Here is a 13,943-nt window from a genome sequence, read left to right on the forward strand (position 1 = left end):
AAACAGCGAACCTTGGCGTAGGCAGACGTGTACCAATAGCAGTCGAGACTGTGTGATGACGTTGACCAATCAAAATAACAGAAGTTGTACCACGTGGTTTAAGCTGACCAATAGGAAAGGTACACGAGACTTAGCAGACGATATTTCTAGTGCCTCTCCGGGAACGCTCGAGCAAGTGTCATTCACCGACCAATAGTGAATGGTGGTAGGAGTTGTGAATATTGTTTTGGAAATACTCTAACGGTTCTAAGTGGTTATACGGTGTTAAATACGGTAAGTTAATGGAGTAAACTTCTTGTATATTTTAGTTATATGTTGAATTGACAAACCTGTATTGATTTCATTTAGGAGCTTTGCCGGCATTTTTCCGACTTTGTGAAGTGGATTTAAGGGGGCGTCAATCTCTCTAGGTATTTAGGTGGAGATTGATATAAAAGTGTATATTGATTAACATGTGGTTAATATCTATTTAAATAAAAAATTGTAGAATTGGAAATAGGAAGGTATTGGGTTTTCTAGAATTTTCCATGATACGCCATGTAGCACAGGCTAGAGGCATCCATTCTTGGTTATTGTGTAACTACTGGGAATATAGTATAGAGCAGATATAACACGATTTAACTGTTTTGAGATGGAAATAGGCTTGTGTATAACTGCCGTTCATGTACGTATTAACCAAATTCTTTGTTTAACCTGGGTTAGTTTTGGAACTTAATCCTTGTGCTACAGTGTGAGTGGCAAAGTAAAATATATTTACGTCCTGTAGTAAAGGTTTTGGAGTTAAGGGTGGCCGGTGTAGAGTTGGTACCGTTAGTCGCTGCCGCCCGTAACTAGGTCAGGCAGTACCCGCCTTTACGATCTTTAAATGTCAACCAAGATTCTTGAGAAATACCTGGTTTGGTTACTCGGATGTTCAGTATGCGCATTTTTTTTTATTAGAAGCCTGCATGAATAATTGGTCTTTCCAGTTACGAATTTTAGTTCTGTAACGCTATGGTTTATTTACAAAAAAGTAAGGTACAGATAATATATTACGTGAGGGTAACTATTTTGTAAGCCCTTGACTCGAGTTTTAATTGTGGTTTTAGCCAATTTATGTATATGGCTTAAATTTTTTTAATGCCCATAGTACAGCCACTAACCCAGTGACTGTATAAACCTAAGAACATAAGAATGGAGGAAACTGCAGCGGACCTATTGTCCCATACTGGGCAGTCCCATTTACACCCAACCCCTATTGCTCATATATCCATCCAACCTATGTTTGAAGCTATCCAGCGTATTCGAGTTCATGATATTTGGTATCTTGTTCCAGTCGTCCACGACTCTATTTCCAAACCAATGTTTACCTTTCGCGCCTAAATCTAAATTTGTCTAATTTAAAACCATTGTTACGAGTTCGCTCCTGGTTGGATAGTTTGAGTACCTTTGTAATGTCCCCTTTGTTCAGCCCTGACTTCCATTTATACACCTCGATCATGTCGCCCCTCACTCTCTCTCGAGGGAGTGCAAATTAAGATGCTTTTACCTGTCTCTGTACTCAAGGTTCCTAATGCCCGGGATTAGGCTCTTCTAAAACTGGTGGGAACTGGGTAAATTAAAAGTAGTTAGTTAACCCAGACTTCATCCAGGATCATATCTAATAATGCATTTAATGGGCATAGACAAGAGCTATTGATATTTGGCAAGACTGGGAATGTCTGACGTAGCAGATACTGCCATTTTGTTATTCGTTAAATAAACTAAATTAACTTGCCTAACCTTTATAATACAAGCAATACAGTGCTGTTTAATGTTTGGCCATTACTTTGCTGACGGCAGCTAAATTGTCGCCCCAGGACCTTCACGCTTTGGGGTACGAGTTCAGTGTGATTAATTTTATGAACAATTGTGATTTTCTGCTATTTTGGAAAGTTCCCAGTCTTGGCAAGTTGGTTTAATTCTGTTCTCCTGGCCACTGAAGTTTAATTGGAGTTCAAAGTGCCCTTTGTCTCGTTACTAATAGTGTTTTAAATTTCTCCAGTGTTGACAACTTTGAGCTAATAAAATAATTATTTCAGAAAAATGAGGTGTTGGACAGTTCTAGCCCTGGCAGCTGCAGTTGCAGTTGTGACGGCCAAAGAGAGCAAGAAGGAAGAGGTTGGAACGGTTATTGGCATAGACTTGGGAACCACTTATTCCTGGTGAGTGAAGGAAACTTTGGGCTACCAGCTGGTCCTTAGGCCAGCTGATCAGTTATTTTTAAAGTAAGTTGTAACCATGGCATTTGTTAACATCCTTTAATGTCCTTGCAACTAACTACAGTACACTGTTCTTCAGGAGCTCTTTTGAGAGGTTAAATTTGTTTCTAAAGGCTAAACCACATTTATCCATTTTGCTTCCAACACCTAATAGCATCTCATACTCTTGCAGAGCTAGCTGCATTGATCATTCATATACATTACTAGTTCTTCGTGGATGCTCCCTAACCATTTTCGCCCCCCTATCCTTCCCTGGTCTGCCCTGGCACATACATGTTTGCACACTAGATTGGAATGTGATACAGTATGGTGTAATTTCATTAGGCAAATGTTCAGTAATTTGTCCACTGGATTTATTTTTCATGTGTAATTTATGATCGAGTTTTGAGATGAATAAGACGACCGCTTTGGCAAGAAAAATTAGTGAACAATCTAAATCTGCATTATATTGTACTGTACTTGCTTCAAAGCACATACCTTTAAATTTGGATTGATTGTGTACTTATTTCACCATTGCATTTAGCATTGGAAGTAAAAATGCTGTAATTGGTAGTTTTAAGGTCCTCTTGAATCTTTCTGGACATTGCATTCTAGTCTTCAAATTTGAAAAATAACTCCAAGTTATGGCCTGACCATCCAATTTCATAATTGCTGCAGAAAGCATTTGTTGGAGAATACACTAGTGACTTGCTATGCAAAGTGCTGATCTTATTACTTCAACTATTATGTACAACGTAGTCTTTGTATTTGTCCATAAATGAATTTCTGATTACAGTGTGGGCGTATTCAAGAACGGCAGGGTTGAGATCATTGCCAATGACCAGGGCAACAGAATTACCCCTTCCTACGTAGCCTTCACTGCTGATGGCGAGAGGCTTATTGGAGATTCTGCCAAGAATCAGCTCACTACAAATCCCGAGAACACTATCTTCGATGCAAAACGTCTCATTGGCCGTGAGTGGTCTGATAAATCGGTTCAGCATGATATCCAGTTCTTCCCTTTCAAAGTAATAAAAAAGAATGACAAGCCACATATTCAAGTCTCTACATCTCAGGGTGATAAAGTATTTGCAGCTGAAGAGATCTCTGCCATGGTGCTGGGCAAGATGAAGGAAGTTGCAGAAGCTTATCTTGGCAAGACTGTTACTCATGCTGTTGTTACAGTTCCTGCCTATTTCAATGATGCACAGCGTCAGGCTACTAAGGATGCTGGAACTATTGCAGGCATGACTGTCATGAGAATTATCAATGAGCCTACTGCAGCTGCCATTGCATATGGTATTGACAAGAAAGATGGAGAGAAGAATATTTTGGTGTTTGATCTGGGTGGTGGTACTTTTGATGTTTCCCTCCTTACCATTGACTCTGGTGTGTTTGAGGTAGTGGCAACAAATGGTGATACTCATCTTGGCGGTGAGGACTTCGATCAACGAGTCATGGAGCACTTCATTAAGCTCTACAAGAAAAAGAAGGGGAAGGATATCCGGAAGGATAACCGTGCTGTACAGAAACTCCGTCGTGAAGTAGAAAAGGCGAAGAGGTCTCTCTCTGCTAGTCATCAGGTCAGGATTGAGATTGAATCCTTCTTTGAGGGTGAAGACTTCTCGGAGACACTTACTCGTGCAAAGTTTGAAGAGCTTAACATGGATCTGTTCAGATCAACAATGAAACCAGTGCAGAAGGTAATTGAAGATGCAGACCTCCAGAAGAAAGAAATTGACGAGATTGTACTGGTTGGTGGATCCACCCGTATCCCAAAAATTCAGCAGCTTGTTAAGGAGTTCTTCAATGGCAAGGAACCATCCCGAGGAATCAACCCTGATGAGGCTGTGGCTTATGGTGCAGCTGTCCAGGCTGGTGTGTTGTCAGGTGAAGATGATACTAACGACTTGGTGTTGTTGGATGTTAATCCTCTTACCCTGGGTATTGAAACTGTGGGTGGTGTCATGACAAAGTTGATTTCTCGCAATACTGTAATTCCCACCAAGAAGTCGCAGATTTTCTCCACAGCTTCAGATAACCAACACACTGTCACCATTCAGGTGTTTGAAGGTGAGCGACCAATGACAAAGGACAACCACATTCTCGGAAAGTTCGACTTGACAGGCATTCCCCCTGCCCCTCGTGGTGTACCCCAAATTGAAGTTACTTTTGAAATTGATGCTAATGGTATTCTTCAAGTATCTGCAGAAGACAAAGGCACAGGGAATAAGGAAAAAATTGTTATCACCAATGATCAGAATCGCCTTACACCAGAGGACATTGAACGAATGATAAAGGATGCAGAGATCTTTGCTGATGAAGACAAGAAGCTCAAGGAGCGTGTTGAAGCTAGAAATGAATTGGAGTCCTATGCTTACAGTCTTAAGAACCAGGTTAATGATAAGGATAAGCTTGGAGCAAAACTTTCTGATGAAGACAAAGAAAAGATTGAAGAGGCCATTGATGAAAAGATTAAGTGGTTAGAAGATAATCCAGATACAGAGGCAGAAGATTACAAGACACAAAAGAAGGAACTCGAGGATATTGTTCAACCAATTGTTACAAAGCTCTACCAGGGTGCTGGTGGTGCACCCCCTACAGGTGGTGAAGAGGAAGATTTTGATAAGGATGAGTTGTAAAAATGTTTTGGTTTATTGACAACAATAGTAAATTATTGATTTTTTGTTTGTTTAAAGGACATCTTTCATCATCATCATGTTATCACAGGTATTTGGCTAGGTTTTCATCTCATCATGTTTCAGTGGGGGTACCACAATGCCAAGTATGTATGCACAAGTCCATTCCAGTATGTGTGAGTGAGGAAGAATGGTTTATAATAAATATGAAAATCTACTTTTGATTTTTATTATTTCCATAAGAGTTGAAAATAAATTTTTTGGACAGGTTAAGTTTTGCTTTCGCGATGTTGAACGAATCTTTCTAAGGAATAGAAATGGTGGACACCATAAATTAATGACCAGCATGAAAATGTAGCTAGGAATTGAGATTCTCGAAGGTTGACCAGGAGTTTGAAATGGTTTTGGATGCAGACAGTTTCTGGAGGAAGTTTTTATTAATTGGTATTAAATGAAATTACATACTGTGCACCAAATGGGTTATTTGAAACCCAAGGGGGGGTTAAGTCCTGAATTACTGTAGATGACCCAAATTGCTGGGTCATCATTTAATCCAACAATTCCCTGTTCATTAAAGCAATCTAATATACAGATGTAACATTTTCATTAGACTTTGTGCAGGACACTAGTGTACCATTTACAATACAGTAAAAATAATGTTCAGGAAAACAAAATTATTTACTAAATCTTTACTTGTGAAAAAAATTCATAGAACAGTGCAAGTCAACAATTGGGCTTTGCATGTGTTGTTTGGGACTGACCTCTTTAAGACTGCATAACCCAATGGTATAAAGTAGTTTGACTACTTCAGGGAATGATCTGAAAGTTTACAATTTTTGTTTAGGAACTTCGGCTGTAATTAAAATTAGGAAGATAACTTGACCGCTCATCCAAAGCCGACATTTTAGTCCATATCCTCCTCACTGTCACTAAGCTCCCAGATCTGAAGAGAAATGTAGATTACACTTTATAGATAAACATTGTATACAAGAAGTAACATAACTAAATGGTGGTCACCTACCTAGCTGAAATATTTCTCACTGGAGTATCCATGGAAGAATTGCACTAAAGCATTGTCAGCATATGGCTACTAAAAAAATTCTAGGAATCTGTTCTCACTCGACAGTATCAACTTCAGGTTACTGAAGCTAAGACCTATTAAAGGATGCAAAGTTAAGATGTCATATCCTAATGAGTTCTCATACTTGAGCCACTTGCATCCCTTGAAAGTATAAAAATTACTGTGGGGAACAAATGAGTACGTCTGTCTCAAGGCATCACTGGTAAAACTTACATAATTTAATCAGTACCATTCTCTCTCGGACAGTACACTATGAATGGCGATGGTTGTATTAATTTACATTAAACTTCAATTAGTTTGCAGTTCTTAAGTCTGCAAAATTTACAATCCACTTAAATATATATAAAACGTTCATTTGCAATTGGTAATGTACTTGAAAGGTTACACACCTAGAGAGATGTTAAGATTCCTCAAAATATCTGGATCAGCAGGAAATAAACCACTTTTCTTCAAATAAAAAAACAAATTACTGATGTTGTCAAACATTAATCTCAGTGAGAATAATGCTGTACATATTTCAAGTTTTATTCTTTTATATACCCTGTAGTTGTTTGATGTTGAATGTAATACCATATCTCAACATATGAATGTTTCTTTGTGAACTGCAGCACTAAAAATTATGAATACACCTATATAAACAAAGCAGTACAGTACAGGGAACAGATCTTCTGGCATCATTGTACCCAAAGGAGGTACAGTCTTGTTCAAGATTCTTCGAACACTGCTGGAGACGGCTGGCAACTCAAGGCCGTTTATTTACTATAGTACGTAGTAAAAAATTATGAATAAATGTAAAAGTGATCAGTGTTTGGTTGCTTAGTTCCCCATTGCTTAATTTAATGGTTGGGCTTTGTTGTTTCGTATTATATTATACAGCTCCTCCCCGGCTTACGACGGGGTTAGGGACCCAAATCCAGGTCGTAAGTCAAAAATGCTTAAATAATACATGGAAAACCTAAAATGGTTGTCTCTCTTTCTTCTCAGCACCACAAAACTCTCACTTTTAAGCTTGCCAGCCATTTTAAAGCGAATTACAAGCGAAAATTTTGTCAGTACACAGTGCAATCACTGACGTTGGGACTCGAAAATACGTAATTTGACAAAATTACGTAAGTCTGGGAGTAGCTGTACTATCGTAAACAAACGGCCTTGAATTGCCAGCTGTCTCCAGCAGTGTTCAAAGAATCTTGAACGAGACTCTACCTGTACTATATCAACAAGTAAGCTTACCCTGTTCTGGCAAGGTGATTATAGTATTTGCTTTCTAAAAAGAAATGACAACAGTGTGATTTGTGCATAAAAATTCCTTTAACTTCCATTATTCTATTACATTAATTAACTTACCGGTATAGCAATTGATGGTCAGACACTACATCACTTGTCATAATATTGTACACTCACTGATCAACTTACGGTACATTTCAATCTTCTGTTCCGTAACAATACTCACTAAACGCCCTCTTTCTACACATTTTAATCGGACTCCATTTTCAGTTATTCCAGACCCTCCAAGTTTCCCCGTAATTCCTTCCACATCCCTATTACCAACTGAGGCTTTCATTGCAGTTATTCAGGTCTTCCCAGACCCCCTCCCTTTTTTATTTCTAGCAATGTATGTACTTTCTGTAACCAACATTTCACTCCCATTTATACAGCTCCACATTTCATCATTCAACAACAAAACCAATCCTTTCACTCTTGATTTTACTCATTTCACTTCTCTAAAGTTCACTGCTCATTTGCTCTTCAGCTTTGTTTTGGAGAAAATCGGTACATCTAAATTACTTATACTCATCATAGTTTCAGTCATCTTCAAGCACTGTTTTTATTAATTAACTTTTTTTCTTTTTAACTGTTTACAATAAAGTGAGGTTAAGTTTGACTGGTGGCCTCACATGGAAGTCACTCATGCCAATACACTATTGTATAATCAAGGAAAATACATGAGTGTTTTTAATACTGAATATACTTAAGACAATTTTATTTAACGTAATTGTATAATTTTTGAGAAATTGGTTTTGCACAGAACAAATACATGGAAGATGATTCACAGGTATTGCTTTACCAATGGCAGTGGTGTCAACATAAAATTTGTGATTAAGGCAGATTCACAGGAGATGAGCTTGATAAATATGTTAACTAAATCTAAATCAAGGCATTATAATAACAGACAAAACAAAGCTGTATCCACACTTATTGTTCTTACCCATTACTGTGACAATAAACCATAGCATATGTACTCTATATTGAACATGACAAATTAATCTAAAATCACAGCGTCATAATCTTCTGGAGTGATTACCTGAGAATCATCGATACACTGGTGCAGCTCACTAAGACCTGATACTTTTTCTAAATGTGTTGAGGAGTTGAAAACTTTTAACAGAAATTCAAACCCTTCTTCTCTATACGCTGATATCACCTGTTCGAAGAAGAAGACATACATATTAATGTACATACTTTACTGCAATCCTTAAAGTGTACAATACAAAAGTAAAAAGTGAGTAATGAGTAAAATAACAATACAGCTAAGGTAGGAACTACAGTATAATGAACCTATGTTGTGGTAGAAATACTGTACAGGATATTTAAAAAGGATTACTTTCCCTGTAGAAAAATTCCGTGACTTACATAGGGGTTTTGTTGCTAAAAGCCCTTTGTATTTTAAATTGATTTTCACATCATATTGCAGTGTACTGTGTAACCTAAACTTTTCTTTCTTTATATCTCACTACTAATGTGTTTATTCATGTGCTAAACAATAATATCTGCATTTATCAGAGGAATTTGATTTCCAAAGAAGGAATTTTTGTCAGAATTGTAAAGGATTGTCCTCCAAATTATATTTTAATATTCAATGTTTATTGTTTGTCTCACATCACAGTTAGTTTTGGGGTTTAAGTGATTTTCAGGGCAATATTTTGTGACTGGAGTCTAATCCTACTTTCATCACAGGCACAAATAATTTACAGACTACAATACAGTAATGTACAGTATTTATGACCTGAGGGATATGGGGGAACGTAACCCCATAGATTGGTCAAAATTGATACACACCAATAGTATCATATCAGGTTGTGTGAAAATACATTACACTGAAGACTGGTGGACAAGTTAATACAACAAAATTTTGGATGGAATCATGGAAGAGCATCAATTTGGTACAGGCACGTCATCCACCTATAAACACCAGGTGTACCAAGACCACATTGTAGAGACGACATATAAGAATAAAGAATAATCTTACATTATAAGTTAGCTCTGATAATAATATTATTTAACTCTAAATGTGATGTTCATGCATAAAATCATTTTTCCTGGCACAGTACAGTATTAGGAACACATTACCTTATCACAACAACCAGAACACTGCTGGAAGGCTGTTGAAGCAGGTGTTAAAAGCTGATGTCGCCCCAAGAATCCTCGGATGGAGTGAGGTACTGGACCTAACTCCCCCTCCTTTACATCGACCTGGTCATTGACACGTGCTTCAGCTAGTCCTCTGAATAAAATAATAATATAGAGAACGAGGTTAATTTATGCCGGGCATCTTTCTCGAGTAAACTTAAACTTAATTCCTTCAAGCCAGTTTTTATTATTAATTGTTTTCAAGTACAACCTATTCATTCATATCCTATAACTCTTCTCTAACATCCTAAGACAAAATTAAAAACCTGTTTGGGGCAAGTCTCTTGCAAAACAAGTACAAATTTTCACTCCATACACAGCCCAATAACTTCACACAACACTCACATTTCAAGGTTGCACTGATGCCTGCTAGTCAATACCTTTATGCAATTCAGCCCAGCAATGGTTATATTCCTTGAGAATGAAATCTTAACCTCTCCTAAGTACCAGCCACTGTACATCACATGTAATACAAAAAAAACTTCCCTAGGCCATAATTAATAGTAAAAAATTCTTCTTACCAAATTAAAGTAATTAATACATAGGGTGTGTATACATACTTGTCTGGGTGCTGGAGAAGTGAGACCAACAATTCAGTAACATGAGCAGCAGCTAAGTAAGACACACCTGGACGAGTGACTGTACATTGTTGATCAAGTGTTCGGTCATGGGTTGACTGGAAAAATGAAGGATTGAACTTGAAACACCTTTTTTTGATAGACCTCACAGCCAAGCGGCTTCTTGTAATACAGGGGGATCTGTGTCCTCAGTCATACCAGCCAGGGTTGATTTAATAACCCACATGAGTACGGTACACCAAGCACCCTTCCCTCTCCCTCACAGCTACTGGGGAAAACAAGTGCATCAGCTGTGATTTGGGATGAGTTCTTTTGTAAGCTGTGTCTGCATAATCATCACACCATGGGTCTGCCTTCTCTTGTTCCAGGTCAATCCACCATTTTTGATGATCAATAGGATGGGTTCCACACTTCAAAAAAGCAAATCCCATACATGAATGTGAACTGAGATACTAAGCCACAAGGAACAGGTCCAAAAGGCAAGCCTTCCCAGAAAAAGTTAACCTGGACTTGGGAAGGCAGATAAACAATGTGAATAAACCTTTCAAAATTATATACATTAAACCCTCCGGAGATCCGGATTTCGGAAGATCCGGACAAAAAATTGGGGGGTTCTGGGCTAAGAAGCCTCCTAGAACCTTCCCTAAGAAACATCCCAAACCAGAGCAAAGAACATTTTAGGCCCGTGGGCGCTGCTTGACCCGTCAGTTGCTTGGACACAGATGCCCGAGGAGGTGGGAAACAATTGTTGCTTGTGGGAATATTATTTCATTCACTCTAGTAATGATACAATGATTCTTATTATGTTATCATAGGTATATGCATGGTTTATATACGATAATTTGTTTCACTACATTAGTACTGTATTTTTTGGTGTTTCTTATATCATTTATTATTTGCCTGAAAATTCGGACAATCGGCTTTTCCGGACAGGTGATCCCTCCTTTTAATCCGGATATTCGAGGGCTTTATATATATATATATATATATATATATATATATATATATATATATATATATATATATATATATATATATATATAAATATATATATATATATATATATATATATATATATATATATATATATATATATATATATATATATATATATATATATAATAATAGCCCACCCGGGCACATGTCATCACCCTGGCAGGGACATGAGGGGCGAAAAAAAAAGAAAAAAGAAAAAGGTTATATTAATCTACACCACGAAGATGCCGAAAAACCATCTTTTTTAAGTGAGGCAGATTGTATGAGTGTGGAAACACAGAAGAAGGCAGAGCATTCCACAGTTTGGCTGTGTGAGGAAAGAAGGATGTACTATTATAACGGGTTATTCTAGTGTGACCGACATCCACAGAGAAACGGTGGGCACTGCGGGCAAGACGAGTGTTACGAGCCCATGGCCTTGACGGCGGTACACAGGATGCCAAATCCACTTAATATTGCCTGTAAAAGAGATAGAGTGAAGCAGTACTCCAAGTTAGGGCGAATCATGGAGTGAAGTAGCTATGGCATCTGTACAGCATTCCCAGCTTTCAGGAGGAAGCTTCAGCAATGTTGAGGATGTGTGTCTTCCGTGACATATTAGAGGAAATAAACTGATATTACTTATATTATAACACCTAAACTATCTTCAGAATTTTAATTTCAACGACCAAAATCTTTTTATATATAGTACAAGGAGTCCCCGGGTTACGAATGGGCTCTGTTCCTGCAGACGTTTTTAAGTCGCATTTGTACGTAAGTCGGAACACATGCTATGTGCATACCGTACTTACAGAACAATATTTAAAATCCCACTATGTCATAGCCTAAGTCCTTATATACTTCTAAAATCACTTAATTTAAGACAAAAGAAGAAGTAGAATGACAAAATACAGTATAAATGAATAAAAATAAGTTAGCAGGTAAATAAAATACTGTAAATTTCAAGTTTAACCATGTTTGTATCAGCGGGCGTTCGTAAGTTGGGGACCCCCTGTATACAAAATACTGCTGTTAAAATTAGGTATTTTAGTGTTGCATAACATGATACTAGCTGATTACTGAAGAGGGGCAATAATTCAGACAATGGGAGATGTGGCATGTTCCTGACATTCCATTCTCCAGAATAATAACTACCGGGGTCCAATACCCAGTTGAGTTTCACATTGGGGAAAATAAACACACTACCATGTGGTGCAAACAAATGATCTCTTGCCTGCCTATAACTACAGTATATGGATCTGTTATTGATAGCAAGTATACAGGGACATAAATATCATATCAAATAAGAAATGCGGGCTGTGCAGATTAGCAGTGCCTGGCATACAAGTTAACACTTTGAGAGTAAAATACCGAGATGGGAATTTGTCAGATGGTGTGTGACCCCACATACTTGTACAAGTTTAACTTGGGAGGTCATCAGTGTACCAGGATTAATGACCTATGTCAGGTGCAGGTAATTTACCTCTACATTAAGTTGCCTACCCACCTCTAGTCAGTAAGTCAACTAGTCAACATGTCACAGGAACCACCAAGCTAAGAAGCTATAGACCTGAGGTGACAGGAGTTATGACCCCACCTGACAATTGTTACTGCCACTGACACCAGATTATAGGGGGGAAGAGTGGTGGTGAGGGTAGGTGATCATAGATACAGTAGATGCTGCCTGCACCTCCCCACACACCCTGCAGGTGTGAGATGACAGGAGTTATGACATCACATGACGAGGGTTACTATAACTGACACCATTTAGACAGACACAAGTGATCTATGAGTTGATACACACGATAGATTTGAATGTTTATAATATTTATTTAGCTTTTTCTATAAAAAAATCTGGGCAATCAAACTTTCTCCAAAAATTTTCAGGGTAAGTAAGTTTAAAAAATAATTTGCCTGGGACAAGTAAATGGTCTACATAATCTGCACAGCCTGAAAAAAAGCCAGTAAGATATAGAAACTCACATCTCCTGGAGCTACAACATCATTACAGAAGTAGCATCCAAGCATATCACCAGGTATTTGTTTACTAAGAGCAGTGGGACACTTGCTGCTACTGGTGCTTGCTTCACTTTGATAATCTTTAGTTCGGTATCCATGACGAATCACCAAATATGAGTCAAAACCCAGAGCTGCTGTTAGCACTAACTGTGAATATAAAGAAACAATACTATTAATGTTACAATGAATTTCAGGTACAGTACTCTGTTTGATAGATATACAATAGTATACCCGTACTAAAATAATTACAATTTACAGAACTTGTATTTTTTAAACCACTGAATAATGACTGAATAGTACATTAACAATTTGATAATCACATATAATGGATAATGGAAGCCCCTCGAAATAGAAGATGGCCGGCCCAAGGGCCTTCTAGGCGTGAATTTGTTAAGGTGTAGAAGCTGTCGCCAACACAACAACCACACCCAAAGTTAACGAGCTGCAAATCAATTAAAATCCAGGTTCCCAATTACTGCTGGGTAGACAGAGGCAAATGGCATAAAGAAACTTGCCCATAGTTTCACCCTGCCCAAGGATCGAACTCGGGTCCGCTTGCTTGCGAGGCGAGGATGCTGACCATTACACCACAGGTTGCCACAAAAATCACATATAACACAAATATCCAATACAGTACATAGCTCTCAATCATATGGGAGTAACCCCACTGATAAGCTGTACAGCATTAAATATAAAGGAACATAAGTATTCTAAATATTTATTCAGTAAATACTGTACATCCAAAATATAAGATTTACAATAAAAATCTATTCACCTTATGTTTGGCAGCACCAAGTACTGTAGGAAGCCATCTACTCTCACGTGAGTCCATGAGAAGAAAGATAACGTCATGTTCATCAATAAGTTGTTCTAGAGTTGACACATCATTCCTCACTTGTTCCACAAGACTTTCACCAACAGTGTGGCCAGGCATTGGAATATTTACAACTACACCTTTAGAATTCTGAAAAAGATATATGCTGTATATTGTAAAGGCAAGCTGAAAAATGGAGGATTGTTCCTG

General features: G+C 37.8%; 2 protein-coding genes across 6 annotated transcripts in view; one reads left to right on the top strand and one right to left on the bottom strand.

Moving 5' to 3' along the window:
• Positions 1 to 114: 114 nt before the first annotated feature.
• On the top strand, positions 115 to 5,075 carry LOC121860618 (endoplasmic reticulum chaperone BiP). Its single transcript, XM_042357850.1, has 3 exons — positions 115 to 273; positions 2,061 to 2,183; positions 3,016 to 5,075. The coding sequence occupies exons 2-3, from the start codon at positions 2,065 to 2,067 to the stop codon at positions 4,859 to 4,861; spliced, it is 1,965 nt and encodes a 654-aa protein (XP_042213784.1). The 5' UTR covers positions 115 to 273; positions 2,061 to 2,064; the 3' UTR covers positions 4,862 to 5,075.
• Positions 5,076 to 5,532: 457 nt separating this feature from the next.
• The window catches only part of LOC121860617 (ubiquitin-like modifier-activating enzyme ATG7), a 34,535-nt gene continuing 26,124 nt past the window's right edge, over positions 5,533 to 13,943 (bottom strand). For 4 of the 5 annotated variants that reach the window (XM_042357845.1, XM_042357849.1, XM_042357847.1 and 1 more), the window contains exons 11-15: positions 13,695 to 13,883; positions 12,884 to 13,066; positions 9,908 to 10,023; positions 9,288 to 9,441; positions 7,906 to 8,361 (exon numbers count right to left, since the gene is read on the bottom strand). In XM_042357845.1, the coding sequence (XP_042213779.1) occupies positions 8,200 to 8,361; positions 9,288 to 9,441; positions 9,908 to 10,023; positions 12,884 to 13,066; positions 13,695 to 13,883 (804 nt within the window). In that variant the 3' untranslated portion in view covers positions 7,906 to 8,199. Of the gene's footprint in view, positions 5,802 to 7,905; positions 8,362 to 9,287; positions 9,442 to 9,907; positions 10,024 to 12,883; positions 13,067 to 13,694; positions 13,884 to 13,943 lie in introns of those variants that run through there. The other variant, XM_042357846.1, reaches the window with a different exon arrangement.

The sequence above is a fragment of the Homarus americanus genome, unplaced genomic scaffold, assembly GCF_018991925.1.
Source record: "Homarus americanus isolate GMGI-L3 unplaced genomic scaffold, GMGI_Hamer_2.0 scaffold11150, whole genome shotgun sequence".
NCBI lineage: Eukaryota > Metazoa > Arthropoda > Malacostraca > Decapoda > Nephropidae > Homarus > Homarus americanus.

What these genes read in the sequence shown, in the direction of transcription:
- LOC121860618 (XM_042357850.1), top strand. Translation starts at nt 2,065, where the DNA reads ATGAGGTGTTGGACAGTTCTAGCCCTGGCAGCTGCAGTTGCAGTTGTG. An exon ending in TTGGGAACCACTTATTCCTG is followed by an intron (nt 2,184 to 3,015) that starts GTGAGTGAAGGA and finishes TTCTGATTACAG; the next exon opens with TGTGGGCGTATTCAAGAACG.